At 55.2% G+C, this 27,807-nt stretch overlaps 1 protein-coding gene and 1 long non-coding RNA gene across 2 annotated transcripts in view; one reads left to right on the top strand and one right to left on the bottom strand.

Annotated features, from left to right (window-relative positions):
- Positions 1-27,807, bottom strand: part of LOC145530002 (uncharacterized) — a 1,493,464-nt gene that overhangs the window by 195,834 nt on the left and 1,269,823 nt on the right. The window contains exons 154-155 of the long non-coding RNA XR_014071397.1: positions 20,574-20,685; positions 12,930-13,041 (exon numbers count right to left, since the gene is read on the bottom strand). This is a non-coding gene — a long non-coding RNA (uncharacterized LOC145530002). The remainder of the gene's footprint in view (positions 1-12,929; positions 13,042-20,573; positions 20,686-27,807) is intronic.
- On the top strand, positions 13,468-18,523 carry LOC145529843 (uncharacterized). The gene is made up of 3 exons (XM_081550604.1): positions 13,468-16,912; positions 17,312-17,624; positions 17,875-18,523. Exons 1-3 carry the CDS (start codon positions 16,676-16,678, stop codon positions 18,504-18,506), a joined length of 1,182 nt encoding a protein of 393 aa, XP_081406730.1. The 5' UTR covers positions 13,468-16,675; the 3' UTR covers positions 18,507-18,523.

Below are 27,807 nucleotides of genomic sequence, written 5' to 3'. Positions count from 1 at the left end.
AATGTCCATGGGAAAACCAGACAGCTACATCTGAAGAATGCTATTGGTTTTGATCTCACACCACCTCAATATCGGGGAAAAACCTCACCCTAAAGACTGATGTCATGAGATAGCTAGAAAGAAGCGTAGGTCAAAGGCTCCTTAACATCAGAGTCTCCTTGCCATTTGCTGGGCCGAGGTAGAAATGGGTCTCTTCAAGTAAGGGAAAGAGGAAAACGAAGTACGCCAATGGGTTTCCATCCAATGGAACCTCTTCACAACAGAGAAGCTAAGCATTCAGAAATGCAAAAGATAGGAAACGGAACATGAGAGACTCCTTGCAAGTGGTGTATCTGAGAAGGGGTTCATATGGAAAGAGACGAAGAACGCACAGCACTCAGATTCCAAGAAACACCACCACCACCCTTGACCCTTCCCCCATGACCAACTCCGACCTAAAGCCTTTCTCTCCCTCTAACCTATCCCTAAAACATAACCCTCATCTAATCATATACATGTGCATTCCTAGCATCCATCCATCCACACACGAGAGAGAAAGAGGAAGACACAGACTGAATCGAGAAGGGAAAAGAGAGGGACACAGACAGAGAGAGACACGGAAACAAAGAGAGGAAAGGAGTCGACGGTCCAGACGTTTCATCAATCTGTCTCGAAGGTAGAAGCAATGACAGCGCCCATCCACCCCAGAAGGGGGAAAAGGACGGAAGGTTTGGAGAGGAAAAGACAAGAACGCAGGGAGCCATTAGAAGCTCAGCCACCCGCAGAAGCCGAGCTGGGACACTTGAACAGAATCTCAATGGAAACAGAGGACCAGAAAGTTGGCTACTCTTTTCTATAAGAGAGGGAGACCTTCGAGTCTTCCTTTCGCGCCTCCAACTTGGATGCGGGGTCTCAAAACACTCAGGAGGGGGAGTGCCTTTTCCTGGGTACCACGGCGCATCCAGGCCTCGTTCTGCCCCATTCTGTGCTGTGTCAGCCCTGGATGGAGTCTTTCTTTCTGAAGTCTCAGCGCACAAGCTCCACGTGATATCGGCCCCAGGTGGAAAGGCATGGAGCTGCTCGTAGGCCGACAGACCTAGGAAGCAGATGGGAGAATGACCCCCACTCTGCAGATGGAGAGACTGGGGAAACCCTGAGGGGCATACGCTTGTCCAGGGCCACACCACTTATGAGAAGAAGGAGCCTGGTCTGAGAGCAGCGGGGTCCTCGGAGCTCAGGCCCTGGCTGTACCCAGGCCTCCCCAGGGCTGTGGGCTGGGCTGTGTGGCTGTCACTGTGCCTGCACATGGCCTAAGGGGGGTGGTTGAGCAGTCAGAAACCCAGAGATTCCCTTGGGAAGTTTTGGGGAAGGGACTTCAGCACGAACCCCAGGAAATGATGTCACCTGCCGGCAACAGAACCCAACAGAACCCGCAACCCGGGTATCCAGGCCTCCAGAGCGGAGAGGAGCCCCCAGCCAGATCACTTGCTGCCAGGATGTTCTGCTGTTTGCCCCTGCCCAGAGGCCGGGGCCTCAGGAGAGCTCACAGGCAGTGTGCGTGGGCACCCTGTCGACGTTGGCTCAGGGCACCCCCGAGAGGCCTCTGGCCCTTTGCCCGGAGAAACAGAAAGGTAACACGGGGAGCCCCAGGCCGGGCCAGCCCACCTCTCCCATGCCACCCGGAAACACCGGGTCCTTTGCCTGTGTGTGTGGATGCGGGTTTCTCGGGGTGTGTCTCCCTCAAGGAAGCCCAGGCGGATGTGGGGTCAGAAGCCTGCGGGCAAGTTGTGTCCACACCCCAGGGGAGAGCAGGCTGGCTGGGATGGGGAGAGTGCGGGCAGCGCCGGCCGCCCAGGCTGGCCTCACACCCTCAGGTGGGTCTCTTTCGTCCCGGGTGGGGATCTGAGCAGACACACGTCTCTGACGCTTCTGGGAAGAGAAGTTCGAGCAGGCAGAAGCAGCGGCTCCACTGGCCAGGCCCAGCTCGGAAAAGTCCCAGCATGGCTGGCTGACGGTCACTGTCGTTGCAGAGCTTCCCACGTGATGAGGCCGAGGACGGGGACACCCCGTCCACCTCCCGGAGGGAGGGGTCGGAGCACCACCCCCCCGCCCCTGAGGCCCAGTGCAGGCTCCAGGTGAGCGTGCCCACGGAGGCATCAGCCCCACCGGGGGCGAAGCGGAGGCGGGGAAGGCCTGCTGCCGAGACACCACACAGGATACACCCGGCGGCTCAGTCTGAGGCTGCCACGGAGCTCAGCACACCCGGCTCTGACCCAGAGTCCCGAGAACCCCAGCCTCTGAGGCAGCAGGAGGACCTGGAGCCCAGCACGCCAGAGCACAGAGGTGAGGACGCTGGGGCTGGTGCACGGGAGTGTGTGGGGAGGGGATGCTGAGCTACACAGGGACGAGTCCCCGAAAGATGCTGCTGGGCCTGCAGCAAGCGCTGGCCTCACACCCCCACCCCCATCTTGCACACTTCAGTCCCAAAAGACATCCGACCCTGGGTATTCTTTGGGAATCTCTTGGAAGCTTTCTGTCCCAGGATACGCACATGCCAAGGCTGGCCTGTGGGCAAACTTTGCTTCTCCCCCAGCTCTAGCACTGGCCTCCAACTGGAACCAGGCTCCACTTCCCAGACCTGTCCCTACAGAGGTGGTGGCTCCAGGTGCAGGACCCAGGGATCCACCGAGGGCAGATGGAGAACCGAGACTTGCCCTCGCAGAGACACCAGGCCAGCTGGGTTCTGGCCAGCACACCGGGCAGATCGGATCTCCGTGCCTGCAGGACCCCCAGCCCCAGGCACTGATGTCCCACCCCCTCAGCCAGAACCTCCACCTCCACGTGCACCTGTACCTGCTCGGGCTTTGGCAGGAGAACCCGAGGCAGAGGAGGAGTCACCGCCTCGGCAGGGAGAGCCTGCCCTGGCTCCCGCGCAACACCCAGACGCCGACGATGACTCACCCACCCCTGCAGGAAGAACGAGCCCCCGCTCTGGACAGAGACCCAGAGCCCTTGCCGGAAACACCACGTCCAGGGGAGCGGTCGGCTCTGCCGCCTCCATCCCTGTCGGCTCACCGTGGACGCTGTCAACTCGGTCTGCCCCCAGGGGACATGGAGTTCCTTTCCCCTGAACTGCTTTGCATTTGGTTTGTTTCCACCTTTCTGGTGATGTTTTATTTTTTGTATGGTTTCCTGTATTTTTGTTGGTTAAGTTGGGATGAGTAAACTTTTTCATCATTGTTGCAATTTGGGAACACTGTTGTGTAACTCTGGTGATACTGTGTTACCATCACCACTTTGTGGTTTCAGACCCGTTTGATCTTTATGCCCCACCCCCCAACAAAGCCTGGATTCAAGGCAAGCACGCCCTGTTCATCCCTCCCCCCGATCCTGAACACAATTTCATCTTTTCTTTCTGCATTCCTTCCTATATTCTTGGTGTCCCCAATCAATGACTCTCAGTGAAATGACTGAAGGAGTTTCTTTCGGACTCTCCACCTACTGTAAGACTCCATTGGAGAGTTCTCATTTTTATGTCATTTGAACTAGCCTTTGATAGCTGACAGGACGGTGTACGTCCTTTCAAGATATCATGTGCCAAACGAAGCCCTTTTGGCAAATGCCATCATTATCTCCAGGCAGGCATTGCTGTTTGAAGGGTGACATCTCAGCCAGAAGGCAGAGGCTGAGCTCCTCTTGTTGCACCAGCTCCCAAAAGAAGCCAAGAAAGGGAGCTGGAACAACAAACCACCCCAACGCCCAGGAAAGCGTTCTTCACGACAGAAGGCTAGAAAATGACCCAACAACCTTGTGGCCCAGAACCCCTCTAGAAAAATCACTGTTCCATAAAAAAGAGAAACACGTGGGAAGTTCCAAGGAGAGGCAATGCCCATGGCCAGTGTACTTTAGAGACGGCCTGACCGCTCCGGGGAAGACACGCACCGACGGAACCCCTTGGGAAACAGCAGTGAGAGTCCTCACCGTCGTAAGGGTTTCCTCTGGGGACAACCTGCCCTGGGCACCACATGAGGGAGCAGACCGGCTTCTCTTCCTCTGCTCCCACACCATTCACTCATGAAGGCAGCTCAGGTGTTCTCATGCCCTGCCTGCCTGCCTGCCTGCCTGCCTGGCTCATCCGTGAGCTGTGACCACCTCCAGGGCAGGACTCCACCTTCTCCTCTCTGTGTACCGTGAATCTGCACACAGTGGGCTTTCAGAACCTTAGGAGACTTGAGCCATTCCCACTCGAGCCAGAACCCTCCCCAGGAAGGAAAACGGCTGTGGGGTCATTTTGGCCCCAGCACTGGTTCCGAAAGCCTGGCGGCTCCTACAGCCTCTACGGTGTGAAGAGGGAGGTCCCTTTTGACAGAGCTTTCCGGCTGTCAGATCTAAGCTGTTGTTTCACTGTCAGCTGTGTCTCTTCCGTTGCAGCCAGGTGGGCCACGCTGCTCCAAAGGGGCTCACAAGCTGAGTGGCAAGGGAGGTATTGAGAGGACAGGGATGGCTACAACGTGCTGCAAACTGAGTGAGGGTCCCCACAATCCTCAGCAAAGGTCTGTGGTGTGCAAGTGGGGAGTAGAGGGCCCCCAAGTTCCAAAGGAAGGGAGGTACTCGGGAGCTAAAGCCCTTGGCTGCTGTGGTAGCAGCTGCAGATGGCAGCTCGTCCACAGTGCACTTCGAATGAGGTCATATGAGCGGGACTCTGGAAATGGCTCCGAAATCAAGAGAAAGGGGTCAGGGTATGTGGGAATCCGGCGGGGGTGGGGGGTGGATGAAGGAAGGTGTCCTTCCTCTCTCCAGTGCAATTTGGTTTGGTGAGTCTCAAAGCTACCAGATGGCACTTCCCAAGTCAGGCCCCCGCAGGAATCAGGGTGGGCTGCGTGCCTCGGCCCCTGCCACAGGGACAAGCCACACCAGTGACCTCCCTGTGCTCAAATGGCCGGATCTGGGGGTTCTGTCTGGGTGCTCACCTCCTTGCTCTGGCCAAGTTCCCCCCTTCCCTGAGCACCAGCTTCATCCTCTCGAATGAGGACATCGATTGCTACCTTGGCACGTTACTCTCTTCATCCTGTGAAGACTCATTAGGCTTATCCTACAATTACTAGCTGGCCCGAAGAGATATCTCCTGAATCCAGATTAAGCTGGAGTCTCCCAGGCTCATCTGGCATGTCTTCCCTGAAGTCTGCCAAAACCCACACCCTTGCATTTCCAGGGACTCCCCTTAGCCAGCTGGGCAGAAAACCCAGCATGGTTCAAACAAGCTGACAGACAAGCGGGAGAGGACTCACGGGCAGACGGCCTCCCTCAGGTCTCGGGTGGAGCTCTGGGACCACAGCAGCAGCGGGCCATCCCAGCCCCTGGGCTCAGCAGCGCCCTCATTCTCAGGCCGGCGGCTCTGCCCTGAGGGGAGCAGGAAGGTCACCAACTGCCGCAGGCGGACCTCAAGCCCCTCCCACTGCTGGAGCCTGACCTCCCCCGGCCCCACCCCTTCCCCTACCCCAGCAGAACGAGAGCTCGTCTTCCCCTGGCTTCCAACGTGAGGCCCGGCCCCGGGCCCCGATTGGGCACTGCCCCAGTCCAGAGCCAATCACAGTGGCCAGGGAGGTGGAACGCACCGATTGGCCAGGGCCAGGTCATGTGACCATACTCAACAGGAAACTCAAATATTACCAAGATTCCCTAACAAACCAATGAACAAAATTATCCAGTAACGGCAAACCGTACTTTTTAATGAGGCCAATGTCACAGAAAAAAAAAAAAAAATCCTTCACAATGAACTGCTCAAGGAAGCTACTAAATAAGCTTTCAGAAAAGTTAAGACGTTTTTTTTTTGTTTTAATAGGGTGACGGAGAGCTATACCTTTCCCATCTATGTGAATTTAGGTTTAAACTAGATTTCCCTCGGCTATTATATAAGACAAAAAACCCCACATCACCCCCTTTCACTCCCCCCACCCCCAAAAAGTGTTTTAGTCTATTGAATTTTTGTGTCCTCAGTTGTGTCTGATTCTCGGCAACTCACGAACTCTACACAGCCAGGCTCTTCCGTCCATGGAATTCAGGGCAATTTTTTTCTGTCACAGCAAATGCCCACCCTGGGTGATCCAAAGGCAAGGGCTCAGAAGCTCCTGAGAGACTAACTCCTTTCAGCTGAGCACAGAGCTGGCTCCTCACTGGGATGCCTGTGGCCTGGGGCTCCCAGAGGGGAGAGCAGCACTCGCCCCACCGTGTGGTCACTGCTGGAAGTGCAGGCTGCTCCTCACTCCCCCTTGACAGTGTCCCTGAGGGCAGAACAGTGTGAATCTACTCAAGGTGGAAACGCAAACTCCGATGCAACCAAACTTCCCACAAGGTCTCCAAAACCACTCAGGAACAGGGAATTGGAAACTGCAGGGCATGACATGAATGGAGATGGAGACTTGACACCTTACACCGAGTTCACTTCCAGTTATCCCTAGACAAAGTTTCCATGAAAACTTGTCACAAATCTAGAAGAACAATGAGCAGAAACCGGACACGTGCTTTGAGTCTTCACACACAAAACAAAAAGGCAGCCCACAAAACAACCCAGAGAATACAGTGGACTTTGCAAAATCAAAGATATCTACTGTGGGAAAGACCTCATTACAAAAGCAAAAGACAGGTCATACATCGCGAGACGAATGAGTGGAAACACAAAGCTTCTCAAGGATGTGTCTCCAAACAGACAAAGAACACCAACACGACAAGCCTGTGAAAACTAGGGAAAGGTCTGAAGGGACAGCAGACTGAGGAAGACACACACAGAGTATCCCGGATGATGTCCAGCACTGAGGGCCTGAAGAAACAACAGTCTAGTTGCACTCCCTCAGGCCTGTGTGACCCTGGATGAGGCCTCTGTTTCCCGGTGGCTCTGAGAGATGGACAGGGAGGAAGGGGAAGAGAAATCACTTGCATTTCTAATACTCACAGCAAAGTCTTCCAATGAGAAGGGAATTATCACCCCCACTGACAATGCCATTCACTGAAGTGATACCCACGAGTCCATCTAACCCAGAAGGGAAGGAAGGACCTGTTCTCACAAAACGGCGAGAGATGGAAGAAGGAAGATCAAGCCCACACCAAGCACTGGAAAGAGAAGCTGTGCTCAGGGCTTGAAAGAATTCCTATTGGGAAAATGATGTCACAGCCCCACAAGGCAATCCACAGCTTCGATGCTATTCCTCCCAAAATGCCAATGCATTTTCGCACCGAACAAAGAATTGCAAAAGGGGTACAGAAACAGAAAAGAGCCTAAATTGTCAATACAATCCGACGAAAAAGCCCCGATACGGACATCCAAGGTTGTGTGAAAGGAAATTAGACGACCAAACTAGGATCCTCAGGAGAGTATCGGAGAAGGCGATGGCGACCCACTCGAGTACTCTTGCCTGGAAAACGCCCTGGACGGAGGAGCCTGGTAGGCTGCAGGCCATGGGGTCGCGCAGAGTCAGACACGACTGAAGTGACTTAGGCGCAGCGGCAGCAGCAGGACAGTATGCTATTGGGAATACAACAACAACACACAGATCCAGATCGATGGAATAAAGTTGAGGGTCCAGAAACAAACCCCGGCATCCATGGTCAACTCATCTCTGACACAAAAGGGGAGAATATCCAAATGGGAACAAGAAAGCCTCTTCAATAAATGTCCATGGGAAAACCAGACAGCTACATCTGAAGAACGCTATTGGTTTTGATCTCACACCACCTCAATATCGGGGGAAAACCTCACCCTAAAGACTGATGTCATGAGACAGCTAGAAAGAAGCGTAGGTCAAAGGCTCCTTAACATCAGAGTCTCCTTGCCATTTGCTGGGCGGAGGTAGAAATGGGTCTCTTCAAGTAAGGGAAAGAGGAAAACGAAGTACGCCAATGGGTTTCCATCCAATGGAACCTCTTCACAACAGAGAAGCTAAGCATTCAGAAATGCAAAAGATGGGAAACGGAACATGAGAGACTCCTTGCAAGTGGTGTATCTGAGAAGGGGTTCATATGGAAAGAGACGAAGAATGCACAGCACTCAGATTCCAAGAAACACCACCACCACCCTTGACCCTTCCCCCATGACCAACTCCGACCTAAAGCCTTTCTCTCCCTCTAACCTATCCCTAAAACATAACCCTCATCTAATCATATACATGTGCATTCCTAGCATCCATCCATCCACACACGAGAGAGAAAGAGGAAGACACAGACTGAATCGAGAAGGGAAAAGAGAGGGACACAGACAGAGAGAGACACGGAACCAAAGAGAGGAAAGGAGTCGACGGTCCAGACTTTTCATCAATCTGTCTCGAAGGTAGAAGCAATGACAGCGCCCATCCACCCCAGAAGGGGGAAAAGGACGGAAGGTTTGGAGAGGAAAAGACAAGAACGCAGGGAGCCATTAGAAGCTCAGCCACCCGCAGAAGCCGAGCTGGGACACTTGAACAGAATCTCAATGGAAACAGAGGACCAGAAAGTTGGCTACTCTTTTCTATAAGAGAGGGAGACCTTCGAGTCTTCCTTTCGCGCCTCCAACTTGGATGCGGGGTCTCAAAACACTCAGGAGGGGGAGTGCCTTTTCCTGGGTACCACGGCGCATCCAGGCCTCGTTCTGCCCCATTCTGTGCTGTGTCAGCCCTGGATGGAGTCTTTCTTTCTGAAGTCTCAGCGCACAAGCTCCACGTGATATCGGCCCCAGGTGGAAAGGCATGGAGCTGCTCGTAGGCCGACAGACCTAGGAAGCAGATGGGAGAATGACCCCCACTCTGCAGATGGAGAGACTGGGGAAACCCTGAGGGGCATACGCTTGTCCAGGGCCACACCACTTATGAGAAGAAGGAGCCTGGTCTGAGAGCAGCGGGGTCCTCGGACCTCAGGCCCTGGCTGCACCCAGGCCTCCCCAGGGCTGTGGGCTGGGCTGTGTGGCTGTCACTGTGCCTGCACATGGCCTAAGGGGGGTGGTCGAGCAGTCAGAAACCCAGAGATTCCCTTGGGAAGTTTTGGGGAAGGGACCTCAGCACGAACCCCAGGAAATGATGTCACCTGCCGGCAACAGAACCCAACAGAACCCGCAACCCGTGTATCCAGGCCTCCAGAGCGGAGAGGAGCCCCCAGCCAGATCACTTGCTGCCAGGATGTTCTGCTGTTTGCCCCTGCCCAGAGGCCGGGGCCTCAGGAGAGCTCACAGGCAGTGTGCGTGGGCACCCTGTCGACGTTGGCTCAGGGCACCCCCGAGAGGCCTCTGGCCCTTTGCCCGGAGAAACAGAAAGGTAACACGGGGAGCCCCAGGCCGGGCCAGCCCACCTCTCCCATGCCACCCGGAAACACCGGGTCCTTTGCCTGTGTGTGTGGATGCGGGTTTCTCGGGGTGTGTCTCCCTCAAGGAAGCCCAGGCGGATGTGGGGTCAGAAGCCTGCGGGCAAGTTGTGTCCACACCCCAGGGGAGAGCAGGCTGGCTGGGATGGGGAGAGTGCGGGCAGCGCCGGCCGCCCAGGCTGGCCTCACACCCTCAGGTGGGTCTCTTTCGTCCCGGGTGGGGATCTGAGCAGACACACGTCTCTGACCCTTCTGGGAAGAGAAGTTCGAGCAGGCAGAAGCAGCGGCTCCACTGGCCAGGCCCAGCTCGGAAAAGTCCCAGCATGGCTGGCTGACGGTCACTGTCGTTGCAGAGCTTCCCACGTGATGAGGCCGAGGACGGGGACACCCCGTCCACCTCCCGGAGGGAGGGGTCGGAGCACCACCCCCCCGCCCCTGAGGCCCAGTGCAGGCTCCAGGTGAGCGTGCCCACGGAGGCATCAGCCCCACCGGGGGCGAAGCGGAGGCGGGGAAGGCCTGCTGCCGAGACACCACACAGGATACACCCGGCGGCCCAGTCTGAGGCTGCCACGGAGCTCAGCACACCCGGCTCCGACCCAGAGTCCCGAGAACCCCAGCCTCTGAGGCAGCAGGAGGACCTGGAGCCCAGCACGCCAGAGCACAGAGGTGAGGACGCTGGGGCTGGTGCACGGGAGTGTGTGGGGAGGGGGTGCTGAGCTACACAGGGACGAGTCCCCGAAAGATGCTGCTGGGCCTGCAGCAAGCGCTGGCCTCACACCCCCACCCCCTTCTTGCACACTTCAGTCCCAAAAGACATCCGACCCTGGGTATTCTTTGGGAATCTCTTGGAAGCTTTCTGTCCCGGGATACGCACATGCCAAGGCTGGCCTGTGGGCAAACTTTGCTTCTCCCCCAGCTCTAGCACTGGCCTCCAACTGGAACCAGGCTCCACTTCCCAGACCTGTCCCTACAGAGGTGGTGGCTCCAGGTGCAGGACCCAGGGATCCACCGAGGGCAGATGGAGAACCGAGACTTGCCCTCGCAGAGACACCAGGCCAGCTGGGTTCTGGCCAGCACACCGGGCAGATCGGATCTCCGTGCCTGCAGGACCCCCAGCCCCAGGCACTGATGTCCCACCCCCTCAGCCAGAACCTCCACCTCCACGTGCACCTGTACCTGCTCGGGCTTTGGCAGGAGAACCCGAGGCAGAGGAGGAGTCACCGCCTCGGCAGGGAGAGCCTGCCCTGGCTCCCGTGCAACACCCAGACGCCGACGATGACTCACCCACCCCTGCAGGAAGAACGAGACCCCGCTCTGGACCGAGACCCAGAGCCCTTGCCGGAAACACCACGTCCAGGGGAGCGGTCGGCTCTGCCGCCTCCATCCCTGTCGGCTCACCGTGGACGCTGTCAACTCGGTCTGCCCCCAGGGGACATGGAGTTCCTTTCCCCTGAACTGCTTTGCATTTGGTTTGTTTCCACCTTTCTGGTGATGTTTTATTTTTTGTATGGTTTCCTGTATTTTTGTTGGTTAAGTTGGGAACTTGTTGGTTAAGTTAGTAAACTTTTTCATCATTGTTGCAATTTGGGAACACTGTTGTGTAACTCTGGTGATACTGTGTTACCATCACCACTTTGTGGTTTCAGACCCGTTTGATCTTTATGCCCCACCCCCCAACAAAGCCTGGATTCAAGGCAAGCACGCCCTGTTCATCCCTCCCCCCGATCCTGAACACAATTTCATCTTTTCTTTCTGCATTCCTTCCTATATTCTTGGTGTCCCCAATCAATGACTCTCAGTGAAATGACTGAAGGAGTTTCTTTCGGACTCTCCACCTACTGTAAGACTCCATTGGAGAGTTCTCATTTTTATGTCATTTGAACTAGCCTTTGATAGCTGACAGGACGGTGTACGTCCTTTCAAGATATCATGTGCCAAACGAAGCCCTTTTGGCAAATGCCATCATTATCTCCAGGCAGGCATTGCTGTTTGAAGGGTGACATCTCAGCCAGAAGGCAGAGGCTGAGCTCCTCTTGTTGCACCAGCTCCCAAAAGAAGCCAAGAAAGGGAGCTGGAACAACAAACCACCCCAACGCCCAGGAAAGCGTTCTTCACGACAGAAGGCTAGAAAATGACCCAACAACCTTGTGGCCCAGAACCCCTCTAGAAAAATCACTGTTCCATAAAAAAGAGAAACACGTGGGAAGTTCCAAGGAGAGGCAATGCCCATGGCCAGTGTACTTTAGAGACGGCCTGACCGCTCCGGGGAAGACACGCACCGACGGAACCCCTTGGGAAACAGCAGTGAGAGTCCTCACCGTCGTAAGGGTTTCCTCTGGGGACAACCTGCCCTGGGCACCACATGAGGGAGCAGACCGGCTTCTCTTCCTCTGCTCCCACACCATTCACTCATGAAGGCAGCTCAGGTGTTCTCATGCCCTGCCTGCCTGCCTGCCTGCCTGCCTGCCTGGCTCATCCGTGAGCTGTGACCACCTCCAGGGCAGGACTCCACCTTCTCCTCTCTGTGTACTGTGAATCTGCACACAGTGGGCTTTCAGAACCTTAGGAGACTTGAGCCATTCCCACTCGAGCCAGAACCCTCCCCAGGAAGGAAAACGGCTGTGGGGTCATTTTGGCCCCAGCACTGGTTCCGAAAGCCTGGCGGCTCCTACAGCCTCTATGGTGTGAAGAGGGAGGTCCCTTTTGACAGAGCTTTCCGGCTGTCAGATCTAAGCTGTTGTTTCACTGTCAGCTGTGTCTCTTCCGTTGCAGCCAGGTGGGCCACGCTGCTCCAAAGGGGCTCACAAGCTGAGTGGCAAGGGAGGTATTGAGAGGACAGGGATGGCTACAACGTGCTGCAAACTGAGTGAGGGTCCCCACAATCCTCAGCAAAGGTCTGTGGTGTGCAAGTGGGGAGTAGAGGGCCCCCAAGTTCCAAAGGAAGGGAGGTACTCGGGAGCTAAAGAACTTGGCTGCTGTGGTAGCAGCTGCAGATGGCAGCTCGTCCACAGTGCACTTCGAATGAGGTCATATGAGCGGGACTCTGGAAATGGCTCCGAAATCAAGAGAAAGGGGTCAGGGTATGTGGGAATCCGGCGGGGGTGGGGGGTGGATGAAGGAAGGTGTCCTTCCTCTCTCCAGTGCAATTTGGTTTGGTGAGTCTCAAAGCTACCAGATGGCACTTCCCAAGTCAGGCCCCCGCAGGAATCACGGTGGGCTGCGTGCCTCGGCCCCTGCCACAGGGACAAGCCACACCAGTGGCCTCCCTGAGCTCAAATGGCCGGATCTGGGGGTTCTGTCTGGGTGCACACCTCCTTGCTCTGGCCAAGTTCCCCCCTTCTCTGAGCACCAGCTTCATCCTCTCGAATGAGGACATCGATTGCTACCTTGGCACGTTACTCTCTTCATCCTGTGAAGACTCATTAGGCTTATCCTACAATTACTAGCTGGCCCGAAGAGATATCTCCTGAATCCAGATTAAGCTGGAGTCTCCCAGGCTCATCTGGCATGTCTTCCCTGAAGTCTGCCAAAACCCACACCCTTGCATTTCCAGGGACTCCCCTTAGCCAGCTGGGCAGAAAACCCAGCATGGTTCAAACAAGCTGACAGACAAGCGGGAGAGGACTCACGGGCAGACGGCCTCCCTCAGGTCTCGGGTGGAGCTCTGGGACCACAGCAGCAGCGGGCCATCTCAGCCCCTGGGCTCAGCAGCGCCCTCATTCTCAGGCCGGCGGCTCTGCCCTGAGGAGAGCAGGAAGGTCACCAACTGCCGCAGGCGGACCTCAAGCCCCTCCCACTGCTGGAGCCTGCCCTCCCCCGGCCCCACCCCTTCCCCTACCCCAGCAGGACGAGAGCTCGTCTTCCCCTGGCTTCCAACGTGAGGCCCGGCTCTGGGCCCCGATTGGGCACTGCCCCAGTCCGGAGCCAATCACAGTGGCCAGGGAGGTGGAAAGCACCGATTGGCCAGGGCCAGGTCATGTGACCATACTCCCCAGGAAACTCAAATATTACCAAGATTCCCTAACAAACCAATGAACAAAATTATCCAGTAAAGGCAAACCGTACTTTTTAATGAGGCCAATGTCAAAGAAAAAAAAAAAAAATCCTTCAGAATGAACTGCTCAAGGAAGCTACTAAATAAGCTTTCAGAAAAGTTAAGACTTTTTTTTTTTTTTTAATAGGGTGACGGAGAGCTATACCTTTCCCATCTATGTGAATTTAGGTTTAAACTAGATTTCCCTCGGCTATTATATAAGACAAAAAACCCCACATCACCCCCTTTCACTCCCCCCACCCCCAAAAAGTGTTTTAGTCTATTGAATTTTTGTGTCCTCAGTTGTGTCTGATTCACGGCAACTCACGAACTCTACACAGCCAGGCTCTTCCGTCCATGGAATTCAGGGCAATTTTTTCTGTCACAGCAAATGCCCACCCTGGGTGATCCAAAGGCAAGGGCTCAGAGGCTCCTGAGAGACTAACTCCTTTCAGCTGAGCACAGAGCTGGCTCCTCACTGGGATGCCTGTGGCCTGGGGCTCCCAGAGGGGAGAGCAGCACTCGCCCCACCGTGTGGTCACTGCTGGAAGTGCAGGCTGCTCCTCACTCCCCCTTGACAGTGTCCCTGAGGGCAGAACAGTGTGAATCTACTCAAGGTGGAAACGCAAACTCCGATGCAACCAAACTTCCCACAAGGTCTCCAAAACCACTCAGGAACAGGGAATTGGAAACTGCAGGGCATGACATGAATGGAGATGGAGACTTGACACCTTACACCGAGTTCACTTCCAGTTATGCCTAGACAAAGTTTCCATGAAAATTTGTCACAAATCTAGAAGAACAATGAGCAGAAACCGGACATGTGCTTTGAGTCTTCACACACAAAACAAAAAGGCAGCCCACAAAACAACCCAGAGAATACAGTGGACTTTGCAAAATCAAAGATATCTACTGTGGGAAAGACCTCATTACAAAAGCAAAAGACAGGTCATACATCGCGAGACGAATGAGTGGAAACACAAAGCTTCTCAAGGATGTGTCTCCAAACAGACAAAGAACACCAACACGACAAGCCTGTGAAAACTAGGGAAAGGTCTGAAGGGACAGCAGACTGAGGAAGACACACACAGAGTATCCCGGATGATGTCCAGCACTGAGGGCCTGAAGAAACAACAGTCTAGTTGCACTCCCTCAGGCCTGTGTGACCCTGGATGAGGCCTCTGTTTCCCGGTGGCTCTGAGAGATGGACAGGGAGGAAGGGGAAGAGAAATCACTTGCATTTCTAATACTCACAGCAAAGTCTTCCAATGAGAAGGGAATTATCACCCCCACTGACAATGCCATTCACTGAAGTGATACCCACGAGTCCATCTAACCCAGAAGGGAAGGAAGGACCTGTTCTCACAAAACGGCGAGAGATGGAAGAAGGAAGATCAAGCCCACACCAACCACTGGAAAGAGAAGCTGTGCTCAGGGCTTGAAAGAATTCCTATTGGGAAAATGATGTCACAGCCCCACAAGGCAATCCACAGCTTCGATGCTATTCCTCCCAAAATGCCAATGCATTTTCGCACCGAACAAAGAATTGCAAAAGGGGTACGGAAACAGAAAAGAGCCTAAATTGTCAATACAATCCGACGAAAAAGCCCCGATACGGACATCCAAGGTTGTGTGAAAGGAAATTAGACGACCAAACTAGGATCCTCAGGAGAGTATCGGAGAAGGCGATGGCGACCCACTCGAGTACTCTTGCCTGGAAAACGCCCTGGACGGAGGAGCCTGGTAGGCTGCAGGCCATGGGGTCGCGCAGAGTCAGACACGACTGAAGTGACTTAGGCGCAGTGGCAGCAGCAGGACAGTATGCTATTGGGAATACAACAACACACACAGATCCAGATCGATGGAATAAAGTTGAGGGTCCAGAAACAAACCCCGGCATCCATGGTCAACTCATCTCTGACACAAAAGGGGAGAATATCCAAATGGGAACAAGAAAGCCTCTTCAATAAATGTCCATGGGAAAACCAGACAGCTACATCTGAAGAATGCTATTGGTTTTGATCTCACACCACCTCAATATCGGGGAAAATCCTCACCCTAAAGACTGATGTCATGAGATAGCTAGAAAGAAGCGTAGGTCAAAGGCTCCTTAACATCAGAGTCTCCTTGCCATTTGCTGGGCCGAGGTAGAAATGGGTCTCTTCAAGTAAGGGAAAGAGGAAAACGAAGTACGCCAATGGGTTTCCATCCAATGGAACCTCTTCACAACAGAGAAGCTAAGCATTCAGAAATGCAAAAGATAGGAAACGGAACATGAGAGACTCCTTGCAAGTGGTGTATCTGAGAAGGGGTTCATATGGAAAGAGACGAAGAACGCACAGCACTCAGATTCCAAGAAACACCACCACCACCCTTGACCCTTCCCCCATGACCAACTCCGACCTAAAGCCTTTCTCTCCCTCTAACCTATCCCTAAAACATAACCCTCATCTAATCATATACATGTGCATTCCTAGCATCCATCCATCCACACACGAGAGAGAAAGAGGAAGACACAGACTGAATCGAGAAGGGAAAAGAGAGGGACACAGACAGAGAGAGACACGGAACCAAAGAGAGGAAAGGAGTCGACGGTCCAGACGTTTCATCAATCTGTCTCGAAGGTAGAAGCAATGACAGCGCCCATCCACCCCAGAAGGGGGAAAAGGACGGAAGGTTTGGAGAGGAAAAGACAAGAACGCAGGGAGCCATTAGAAGCTCAGCCACCCGCAGAAGCCGAGCTGGGACACTTGAACAGAATCTCAATGGAAACAGAGGACCAGAAATTTGGCTACTCTTTTCTATAAGAGAGGGAGACCTTCGAGTCTTCCTTTCGCGCCTCCAACTTGGATGCGGGGTCTCAAAACACTCAGGAGGGGGAGTGCCTTTTCCTGGGTACCACGGCGCATCCAGGCCTCGTTCTGCCCCATTCTGTGCTGTGTCAGCCCTGGATGGAGTCTTTCTTTCTGAAGTCTCAGCGCACAAGCTCCACGTGATATCGGCCCCAGGTGGAAAGGCATGGAGCTGCTCGTAGGCCGACAGACCTAGGAAGCAGATGGGAGAATGACCCCCACTCTGCAGATGGAGAGACTGGGGAAACCCTGAGGGGCATACGCTTGTCCAGGGCCACACCACTTATGAGAAGAAGGAGCCTGGTCTGAGAGCAGCGGGGTCCTCGGAGCTCAGGCCCTGGCTGTACCCAGGCCTCCCCAGGGCTGTGGGCTGGGCTGTGTGGCTGTCACTGTGCCTGCACATGGCCTAAGGGGGGTGGTCGAGCAGTCAGAAACCCAGAGATTCCCTTGGGAAGTTTTGGGGAAGGGACCTCAGCACGAACCCCAGGAAATGATGTCACCTGCCGGCAACAGAACCCAACAGAACCCGCAACCCGTGTATCCAGGCCTCCAGAGCGGAGAGGAGCCCCCAGCCAGATCACTTGCTGCCAGGATATTCTGCTGTTTGCCCCTGCCCAGAGGCCAGGGCCTCAGGAGAGCTCACAGGCAGTGTGCGTGGGCACCCTGTCGACGTTGGCTCAGGGCACCCCCGAGAGGCCTCTGGCCCTTTGCCCGGAGAAACAGAAAGGTAACACGGGGAGCCCCAGGCCGGGCCAGGCCACCTCTCCCATGCCACCCGGAAACACCGGGTCCTTTGCCTGTGTGTGTGGATGCGGGTTTCTCGGGGTGTGTCTCCCTCAAGGAAGCCCAGGCGGATGTGGGGTCAGAAGCCTGCGGGCAAGTTGTGTCCACACCCCAGGGGAGAGCAGGCTGGCTGGGATGGGGAGAGTGCGGGCAGCGCCGGCCGCCCAGGCTGGCCTCACACCCTCAGGTGGGTCTCTTTCCTCCCGGGTGGGGATCTGAGCAGACACACGTCTCTGACCCTTCTGGGAAGAGAAGTTCGAGCAGGCAGAAACAGCGGCTCCACTGGCCAGGCCCAGCTCGGAAAAGTCCTAGCATGGCTGGCTGATGGTCACTGTCGTTGCAGAGCTTCCCACGTGATGAGGCCGAGGACGGGGACACCCCGTCCACCTCCCGGAGGGAGGGGTCAGAGCACCACCCCCCCGCCCCTGAGGCCCAGTGCAGGCTCCAGGTGAGCGTGCCCACGGAGGCATCAGCCCCACCGGGGGCGAAGCGGAGGCGGGGAAGGCCTGCTGCCGAGACACCACACAGGATACACCCGGCGGCCCAGTCTGAGGCTGCCACGGAGCAGAGCACACCCGGCTCCGACCCAGAGTCCCGAGAACCCCAGCCTCTGAGGCAGCAGGAGGACCTGGAGCCCAGCACGCCAGAGCACAGAGGTGAGGACGCTGGGGCTGGTGCACGGGAGTTTGTGGGGAGGGGGTGCTGAGCTACACAGGGACGAGTCCCCGAAAGATGCTGCTGGGCCTGCAGCAAGCGCTGGCCTCACACCCGCACCCCCATCTTGCACACTTCAGTCCCAAAAGACATCCGACCCTGGGTATTCTTTGGGAATCTCTTGGAAGCTTTCTGTCCCGGGATACGCACATGCCAAGGCTGGCCTGTGGGCAAACTTTGCTTCTCCCCCAGCTCTAGCACTGGCCTCCAACTGGAACCAGGCTCCACTTCCCAGACCTGTCCCTACAGAGGTGGTGGCTCCAGGTGCAGGACCCAGGGATCCACCGAGGGCAGATGGAGAACCGAGACTTGCCCTCGCAGAGACACCAGGCCAGCTGGGTTCTGGCCAGCACACCGGGCAGATCGGATCTCCGTGCCTGCAGGACCCCCAGCCCCAGGCACTGATGTCCCACCCCCTCAGCCAGAACCTCCACCTCCACGTGCACCTGTACCTGCTCGGGCTTTGGCAGGAGAACCCGAGGCAGAGGAGGAGTCACCGCCTCAGCAGGGAGAGACTGCCCTGGCTCCCGCGCAACACCCAGACGCCGACGATGACTCACCCACCCCTGCAGGAAGAACGAGCCCCCGCTCTGGACAGAGACCCAGAGCCCTTGCCGGAAACACCACGTCCAGGGGAGCGGTCGGCTCTGCCGCCTCCATCCCTGTCGGCTCACCGTGGACGCTGTCAACTCGGTCTGCCCCCAGGGGACATGGAGTTCCTTTCCCCTGAACTGCTTTGCATTTGGTTTGTTTCCACCTTTCTGGTGATGTTTTATTTTTTGTATGGTTTCCTGTATTTTTGTTGGTTAAGTTGGGATGAGTAAACTTTTTCATCATTGTTGCAATTTGGGAACACTGTTGTGTAACTCTGGTGATACTGTGTTACCATCACCACTTTGTGGTTTCAGACCCGTTTGATCTTTATGCCCCACCCCCCAACAAAGCCTGGATTCAAGGCAAGCACGCCCTGTTCATCCCTCCCCCCGATCCTGAACACAATTTCATCTTTTCTTTCTGCATTCCTTCCTATATTCTTGGTGTCCCCAATCAATGACTCTCAGTGAAATGACTGAAGGAGTTTCTTTCGGACTCTCCACCTACTGTAAGACTCCATTGGAGAGTTCTCATTTTTATGTCATTTGAACTAGCCTTTGATAGCTGACAGGACGGTGTACGTCCTTTCAAGATATCATGTGCCAAACGAAGCCCTTTTGGCAAATGCCATCATTATCTCCAGGCAGGCATTGCTGTTTGAAGGGTGACATCTCAGCCAGAAGGCAGAGGCTGAGCTCCTCTTGTTGCACCAGCTCCCAAAAGAAGCCAAGAAAGGGAGCTGGAACAACAAACCACCCCAACGCCCAGGAAAGCGTTCTTCACGACAGAAGGCTAGAAAATGACCCAACAACCTTGTGGCCCAGAACCCCTCTAGAAAAATCACTGTTCCATAAAAAAGAGAAACACGTGGGAAGTTCCAAGGAGAGGCAATGCCCATGGCCAGTGTACTTTAGAGACGGCCTGACCGCTCCGGGGAAGACACGCACCGACGGAACCCCTTGGGAAACAGCAGTGAGAGTCCTCACCGTCGTAAGGGTTTCCTCTGGGGACAACCTGCCCTGGGCACCACATGAGGGAGCAGACCGGCTTCTCTTCCTCTGCTCCCACACCATTCACTCATGAAGGCAGCTCAGGTGTTCTCATGCCCTGCCTGCCTGCCTGCCTGCCTGCCTGCCTGGCTCATCCGTGAGCTGTGACCACCTCCAGGGCAGGACTCCACCTTCTCCTCTCTGTGTACTGTGAATCTGCACACAGTGGGCTTTCAGAACCTTAGGAGACTTGAGCCATTCCCACTCGAGCCAGAACCCTCCCCAGGAAGGAAAACGGCTGTGGGGTCATTTTGGCCCCAGCACTGGTTCCGAAAGCCTGGCGGCTCCTACAGCCTCTATGGTGTGAAGAGGGAGGTCCCTTTTGACAGAGCTTTCCGGCTGTCAGATCTAAGCTGTTGTTTCACTGTCAGCTGTGTCTCTTCCGTTGCAGCCAGGTGGGCCACGCTGCTCCAAAGGGGCTCACAAGCTGAGTGGCAAGGGAGGTATTGAGAGGACAGGGATGGCTACAACGTGCTGCAAACTGAGTGAGGGTCCCCACAATCCTCAGCAAAGGTCTGTGGTGTGCAAGTGGGGAGTAGAGGGCCCCCAAGTTCCAAAGGAAGGGAGGTACTCGGGAGCTAAAGAACTTGGCTGCTGTGGTAGCAGCTGCAGATGGCAGCTCGTCCACAGTGCACTTCGAATGAGGTCATATGAGCGGGACTCTGGAAATGGCTCCGAAATCAAGAGAAAGGGGTCAGGGTATGTGGGAATCCGGCGGGGGTGGGGGGTGGATGAAGGAAGGTGTCCTTCCTCTCTCCAGTGCAATTTGGTTTGGTGAGTCTCAAAGCTACCAGATGGCACTTCCCAAGTCAGGCCCCCGCAGGAATCACGGTGGGCTGCGTGCCTCGGCCCCTGCCACAGGGACAAGCCACACCAGTGGCCTCCCTGAGCTCAAATGGCCGGATCTGGGGGTTCTGTCTGGGTGCACACCTCCTTGCTCTGGCCAAGTTCCCCCCTTCTCTGAGCACCAGCTTCATCCTCTCGAATGAGGACATCGATTGCTACCTTGGCACGTTACTCTCTTCATCCTGTGAAGACTCATTAGGCTTATCCTACAATTACTAGCTGGCCCGAAGAGATATCTCCTGAATCCAGATTAAGCTGGAGTCTCCCAGGCTCATCTGGCATGTCTTCCCTGAAGTCTGCCAAAACCCACACCCTTGCATTTCCAGGGACTCCCCTTAGCCAGCTGGGCAGAAAACCCAGCATGGTTCAAACAAGCTGACAGACAAGCGGGAGAGGACTCACGGGCAGACGGCCTCCCTCAGGTCTCGGGTGGAGCTCTGGGACCACAGCAGCAGCGGGCCATCTCAGCCCCTGGGCTCAGCAGCGCCCTCATTCTCAGGCCGGCGGCTCTGCCCTGAGGAGAGCAGGAAGGTCACCAACTGCCGCAGGCGGACCTCAAGCCCCTCCCACTGCTGGAGCCTGCCCTCCCCCGGCCCCACCCCTTCCCCTACCCCAGCAGGACGAGAGCTCGTCTTCCCCTGGCTTCCAACGTGAGGCCCGGCTCTGGGCCCCGATTGGGCACTGCCCCAGTCCGGAGCCAATCACAGTGGCCAGGGAGGTGGAAAGCACCGATTGGCCAGGGCCAGGTCATGTGACCATACTCCCCAGGAAACTCAAATATTACCAAGATTCCCTAACAAACCAATGAACAAAATTATCCAGTAAAGGCAAACCGTACTTTTTAATGAGGCCAATGTCAAAGAAAAAAAAAAAAAATCCTTCAGAATGAACTGCTCAAGGAAGCTACTAAATAAGCTTTCAGAAAAGTTAAGACGTTTTTTTTTTTTTTTTAATAGGGTGACGGAGAGCTATACCTTTCCCATCTATGTGAATTTAGGTTTAAACTAGATTTCCCTCGGCTATTATATAAGACAAAAAACCCCACATCACCCCCTTTCACTCCCCCCACCCCCAAAAAGTGTTTTAGTCTATTGAATTTTTGTGTCCTCAGTTGTGTCTGATTCACGGCAACTCACGAACTCTACACAGCCAGGCTCTTCCGTCCATGGAATTCAGGGCAATTTTTTCTGTCACAGCAAATGCCCACCCTGGGTGATCCAAAGGCAAGGGCTCAGAGGCTCCTGAGAGACTAACTCCTTTCAGCTGAGCACAGAGCTGGCTCCTCACTGGGATGCCTGTGGCCTGGGGCTCCCAGAGGGGAGAGCAGCACTCGCCCCACCGTGTGGTCACTGCTGGAAGTGCAGGCTGCTCCTCACTCCCCCTTGACAGTGTCCCTGAGGGCAGAACAGTGTGAATCTACTCAAGGTGGAAACGCAAACTCCGATGCAACCAAACTTCCCACAAGGTCTCCAAAACCACTCAGGAACAGGGAATTGGAAACTGCAGGGCATGACATGAATGGAGATGGAGACTTGACACCTTACACCGAGTTCACTTCCAGTTATGCCTAGACAAAGTTTCCATGAAAATTTGTCACAAATCTAGAAGAACAATGAGCAGAAACCGGACATGTGCTTTGAGTCTTCACACACAAAACAAAAAGGCAGCCCACAAAACAACCCAGAGAATACAGTGGACTTTGCAAAATCAAAGATATCTACTGTGGGAAAGACCTCATTACAAAAGCAAAAGACAGGTCATACATCGCGAGACGAATGAGTGGAAACACAAAGCTTCTCAAGGATGTGTCTCCAAACAGACAAAGAACACCAACACGACAAGCCTGTGAAAACTAGGGAAAGGTCTGAAGGGACAGCAGACTGAGGAAGACACACACAGAGTATCCCGGATGATGTCCAGCACTGAGGGCCTGAAGAAACAACAGTCTAGTTGCACTCCCTCAGGCCTGTGTGACCCTGGATGAGGCCTCTGTTTCCCGGTGGCTCTGAGAGATGGACAGGGAGGAAGGGGAAGAGAAATCACTTGCATTTCTAATACTCACAGCAAAGTCTTCCAATGAGAAGGGAATTATCACCCCCACTGACAATGCCATTCACTGAAGTGATACCCACGAGTCCATCTAACCCAGAAGGGAAGGAAGGACCTGTTCTCACAAAACGGCGAGAGATGGAAGAAGGAAGATCAAGCCCACACCAACCACTGGAAAGAGAAGCTGTGCTCAGGGCTTGAAAGAATTCCTATTGGGAAAATGATGTCACAGCCCCACAAGGCAATCCACAGCTTCGATGCTATTCCTCCCAAAATGCCAATGCATTTTCGCACCGAACAAAGAATTGCAAAAGGGGTACGGAAACAGAAAAGAGCCTAAATTGTCAATACAATCCGACGAAAAAGCCCCGATACGGACATCCAAGGTTGTGTGAAAGGAAATTAGACGACCAAACTAGGATCCTCAGGAGAGTATCGGAGAAGGCGATGGCGACCCACTCGAGTACTCTTGCCTGGAAAACGCCCTGGACGGAGGAGCCTGGTAGGCTGCAGGCCATGGGGTCGCGCAGAGTCAGACACGACTGAAGTGACTTAGGCGCAGTGGCAGCAGCAGGACAGTATGCTATTGGGAATACAACAACACACACAGATCCAGATCGATGGAATAAAGTTGAGGGTCCAGAAACAAACCCCGGCATCCATGGTCAACTCATCTCTGACACAAAAGGGGAGAATATCCAAATGGGAACAAGAAAGCCTCTTCAATAAATGTCCATGGGAAAACCAGACAGCTACATCTGAAGAATGCTATTGGTTTTGATCTCACACCACCTCAATATCGGGGAAAAACCTCACCCTAAAGACTGATGTCATGAGATAGCTAGAAAGAAGCGTAGGTCAAAGGCTCCTTAACATCAGAGTCTCCTTGCCATTTGCTGGGCCGAGGTAGAAATGGGTCTCTTCAAGTAAGGGAAAGAGGAAAACGAAGTACGCCAATGGGTTTCCATCCAATGGAACCTCTTCACAACAGAGAAGCTAAGCATTCAGAAATGCAAAAGATAGGAAACGGAACATGAGAGACTCCTTGCAAGTGGTGTATCTGAGAAGGGGTTCATATGGAAAGAGACGAAGAACGCACAGCACTCAGATTCCAAGAAACACCACCACCACCCTTGACCCTTCCCCCATGACCAACTCCGACCTAAAGCCTTTCTCTCCCTCTAACCTATCCCTAAAACATAACCCTCATCTAATCATATACATGTGCATTCCTAGCATCCATCCATCCACACACGAGAGAGAAAGAGGAAGACACAGACTGAATCGAGAAGGGAAAAGAGAGGGACACAGACAGAGAGAGACACGGAAACAAAGAGAGGAAAGGAGTCGACGGTCCAGACGTTTCATCAATCTGTCTCGAAGGTAGAAGCAATGACAGCGCCCATCCACCCCAGAAGGGGGAAAAGGACGGAAGGTTTGGAGAGGAAAAGACAAGAACGCAGGGAGCCATTAGAAGCTCAGCCACCCGCAGAAGCCGAGCTGGGACACTTGAACAGAATCTCAATGGAAACAGAGGACCAGAAAGTTGGCTACTCTTTTCTATAAGAGAGGGAGACCTTCGAGTCTTCCTTTCGCGCCTCCAACTTGGATGCGGGGTCTCAAAACACTCAGGAGGGGGAGTGCCTTTTCCTGGGTACCACGGCGCATCCAGGCCTCGTTCTGCCCCATTCTGTGCTGTGTCAGCCCTGGATGGAGTCTTTCTTTCTGAAGTCTCAGCGCACAAGCTCCACGTGATATCGGCCCCAGGTGGAAAGGCATGGAGCTGCTCGTAGGCCGACAGACCTAGGAAGCAGATGGGAGAATGACCCCCACTCTGCAGATGGAGAGACTGGGGAAACCCTGAGGGGCATACGCTTGTCCAGGGCCACACCACTTATGAGAAGAAGGAGCCTGGTCTGAGAGCAGCGGGGTCCTCGGAGCTCAGGCCCTGGCTGTACCCAGGCCTCCCCAGGGCTGTGGGCTGGGCTGTGTGGCTGTCACTGTGCCTGCACATGGCCTAAGGGGGGTGGTTGAGCAGTCAGAAACCCAGAGATTCCCTTGGGAAGTTTTGGGGAAGGGACTTCAGCACGAACCCCAGGAAATGATGTCACCTGCCGGCAACAGAACCCAACAGAACCCGCAACCCGGGTATCCAGGCCTCCAGAGCGGAGAGGAGCCCCCAGCCAGATCACTTGCTGCCAGGATGTTCTGCTGTTTGCCCCTGCCCAGAGGCCGGGGCCTCAGGAGAGCTCACAGGCAGTGTGCGTGGGCACCCTGTCGACGTTGGCTCAGGGCACCCCCGAGAGGCCTCTGGCCCTTTGCCCGGAGAAACAGAAAGGTAACACGGGGAGCCCCAGGCCGGGCCAGCCCACCTCTCCCATGCCACCCGGAAACACCGGGTCCTTTGCCTGTGTGTGTGGATGCGGGTTTCTCGGGGTGTGTCTCCCTCAAGGAAGCCCAGGCGGATGTGGGGTCAGAAGCCTGCGGGCAAGTTGTGTCCACACCCCAGGGGAGAGCAGGCTGGCTGGGATGGGGAGAGTGCGGGCAGCGCCGGCCGCCCAGGCTGGCCTCACACCCTCAGGTGGGTCTCTTTCGTCCCGGGTGGGGATCTGAGCAGACACACGTCTCTGACGCTTCTGGGAAGAGAAGTTCGAGCAGGCAGAAGCAGCGGCTCCACTGGCCAGGCCCAGCTCGGAAAAGTCCCAGCATGGCTGGCTGACGGTCACTGTCGTTGCAGAGCTTCCCACGTGATGAGGCCGAGGACGGGGACACCCCGTCCACCTCCCGGAGGGAGGGGTCGGAGCACCACCCCCCCGCCCCTGAGGCCCAGTGCAGGCTCCAGGTGAGCGTGCCCACGGAGGCATCAGCCCCACCGGGGGCGAAGCGGAGGCGGGGAAGGCCTGCTGCCGAGACACCACACAGGATACACCCGGCGGCTCAGTCTGAGGCTGCCACGGAGCTCAGCACACCCGGCTCTGACCCAGAGTCCCGAGAACCCCAGCCTCTGAGGCAGCAGGAGGACCTGGAGCCCAGCACGCCAGAGCACAGAGGTGAGGACGCTGGGGCTGGTGCACGGGAGTGTGTGGGGAGGGGATGCTGAGCTACACAGGGACGAGTCCCCGAAAGATGCTGCTGGGCCTGCAGCAAGCGCTGGCCTCACACCCCCACCCCCATCTTGCACACTTCAGTCCCAAAAGACATCCGACCCTGGGTATTCTTTGGGAATCTCTTGGAAGCTTTCTGTCCCAGGATACGCACATGCCAAGGCTGGCCTGTGGGCAAACTTTGCTTCTCCCCCAGCTCTAGCACTGGCCTCCAACTGGAACCAGGCTCCACTTCCCAGACCTGTCCCTACAGAGGTGGTGGCTCCAGGTGCAGGACCCAGGGATCCACCGAGGGCAGATGGAGAACCGAGACTTGCCCTCGCAGAGACACCAGGCCAGCTGGGTTCTGGCCAGCACACCGGGCAGATCGGATCTCCGTGCCTGCAGGACCCCCAGCCCCAGGCACTGATGTCCCACCCCCTCAGCCAGAACCTCCACCTCCACGTGCACCTGTACCTGCTCGGGCTTTGGCAGGAGAACCCGAGGCAGAGGAGGAGTCACCGCCTCGGCAGGGAGAGCCTGCCCTGGCTCCCGCGCAACACCCAGACGCCGACGATGACTCACCCACCCCTGCAGGAAGAACGAGCCCCCGCTCTGGACAGAGACCCAGAGCCCTTGCCGGAAACACCACGTCCAGGGGAGCGGTCGGCTCTGCCGCCTCCATCCCTGTCGGCTCACCGTGGACGCTGTCAACTCGGTCTGCCCCCAGGGGACATGGAGTTCCTTTCCCCTGAACTGCTTTGCATTTGGTTTGTTTCCACCTTTCTGGTGATGTTTTATTTTTTGTATGGTTTCCTGTATTTTTGTTGGTTAAGTTGGGATGAGTAAACTTTTTCATCATTGTTGCAATTTGGGAACACTGTTGTGTAACTCTGGTGATACTGTGTTACCATCACCACTTTGTGGTTTCAGACCCGTTTGATCTTTATGCCCCACCCCCCAACAAAGCCTGGATTCAAGGCAAGCACGCCCTGTTCATCCCTCCCCCCGATCCTGAACACAATTTCATCTTTTCTTTCTGCATTCCTTCCTATATTCTTGGTGTCCCCAATCAATGACTCTCAGTGAAATGACTGAAGGAGTTTCTTTCGGACTCTCCACCTACTGTAAGACTCCATTGGAGAGTTCTCATTTTTATGTCATTTGAACTAGCCTTTGATAGCTGACAGGACGGTGTACGTCCTTTCAAGATATCATGTGCCAAACGAAGCCCTTTTGGCAAATGCCATCATTATCTCCAGGCAGGCATTGCTGTTTGAAGGGTGACATCTCAGCCAGAAGGCAGAGGCTGAGCTCCTCTTGTTGCACCAGCTCCCAAAAGAAGCCAAGAAAGGGAGCTGGAACAACAAACCACCCCAACGCCCAGGAAAGCGTTCTTCACGACAGAAGGCTAGAAAATGACCCAACAACCTTGTGGCCCAGAACCCCTCTAGAAAAATCACTGTTCCATAAAAAAGAGAAACACGTGGGAAGTTCCAAGGAGAGGCAATGCCCATGGCCAGTGTACTTTAGAGACGGCCTGACCGCTCCGGGGAAGACACGCACCGACGGAACCCCTTGGGAAACAGCAGTGAGAGTCCTCACCGTCGTAAGGGTTTCCTCTGGGGACAACCTGCCCTGGGCACCACATGAGGGAGCAGACCGGCTTCTCTTCCTCTGCCCCCACACCATTCACTCATGAAGGCAGCTCAGGTGTTCTCATGCCCTGCCTGCCTGCCTGCCTGCCTGGCTCATCCGTGACCTGTGACCACCTCCAGGGCAGGACTCCACCTTCTCCTCTCTGTGTACCGTGAATCTGCACACAGTGGGCTTTCAGAACCTTAGGAGACTTGAGCCATTCCCACTCGAGCCAGAACCCTCCCCAGGAAGGAAAACGGCTGTGGAGTCATTTTGGCCCCAGCACTGGTTCCGAAAGCCTGGCGGCTCCTACAGCCTCTACGGTGTGAAGAGGGAGGTCCCTTTTGACAGAGCTTTCCGGCTGTCAGATCTAAGCTGTTGTTTCACTGTCAGCTGTGTCTCTTCCGTTGCAGCCAGGTGGGCCACGCTGCTCCAAAGGGGCTCACAAGCTGAGTGGCAAGGGAGGTATTGAGAGGACAGGGATGGCTACAACGTGCTGCAAACTGAGTGAGGGTCCCCACAATCCTCAGCAAAGGTCTGTGGTGTGCAAGTGGGGAGTAGAGGGCCCCCAAGTTCCAAAGGAAGGGAGGTACTCGGGAGCTGAAGCCCTTGGCTGCTGTGGTAGCAGCTGCAGATGGCAGCTCGTCCACAGTGCACTTCGAATGAGGTCATATGAGCGGGACTCTGGAAATGGCTCCGAAGTCAAGAGAAAGGGGTCAGGGTATGTGGGAATCCGGCGGGGGTGGGGGGTGGATGAAGGAAGGTGTCCTTCCTCTCTCCAGTGCAATTTGGTTTGGTGAGTCTCAAAGCTACCAGATGGCACTTCCCAAGTCAGGCCCCCGCAGGAATCAGGGTGGGCTGCGTGC

This window comes from Giraffa tippelskirchi, chromosome 12 (assembly GCF_054371585.1).
Source record: "Giraffa tippelskirchi isolate mGirTip1 chromosome 12, T2T-mGirTip1v1.2.pri, whole genome shotgun sequence".
Classification (NCBI taxonomy): Eukaryota; Metazoa; Chordata; class Mammalia; order Artiodactyla; family Giraffidae; genus Giraffa; species Giraffa tippelskirchi.
Note: the sequence above shows the minus strand (reverse complement) of the source record. Positions and strands in the feature narration are given on the sequence as shown.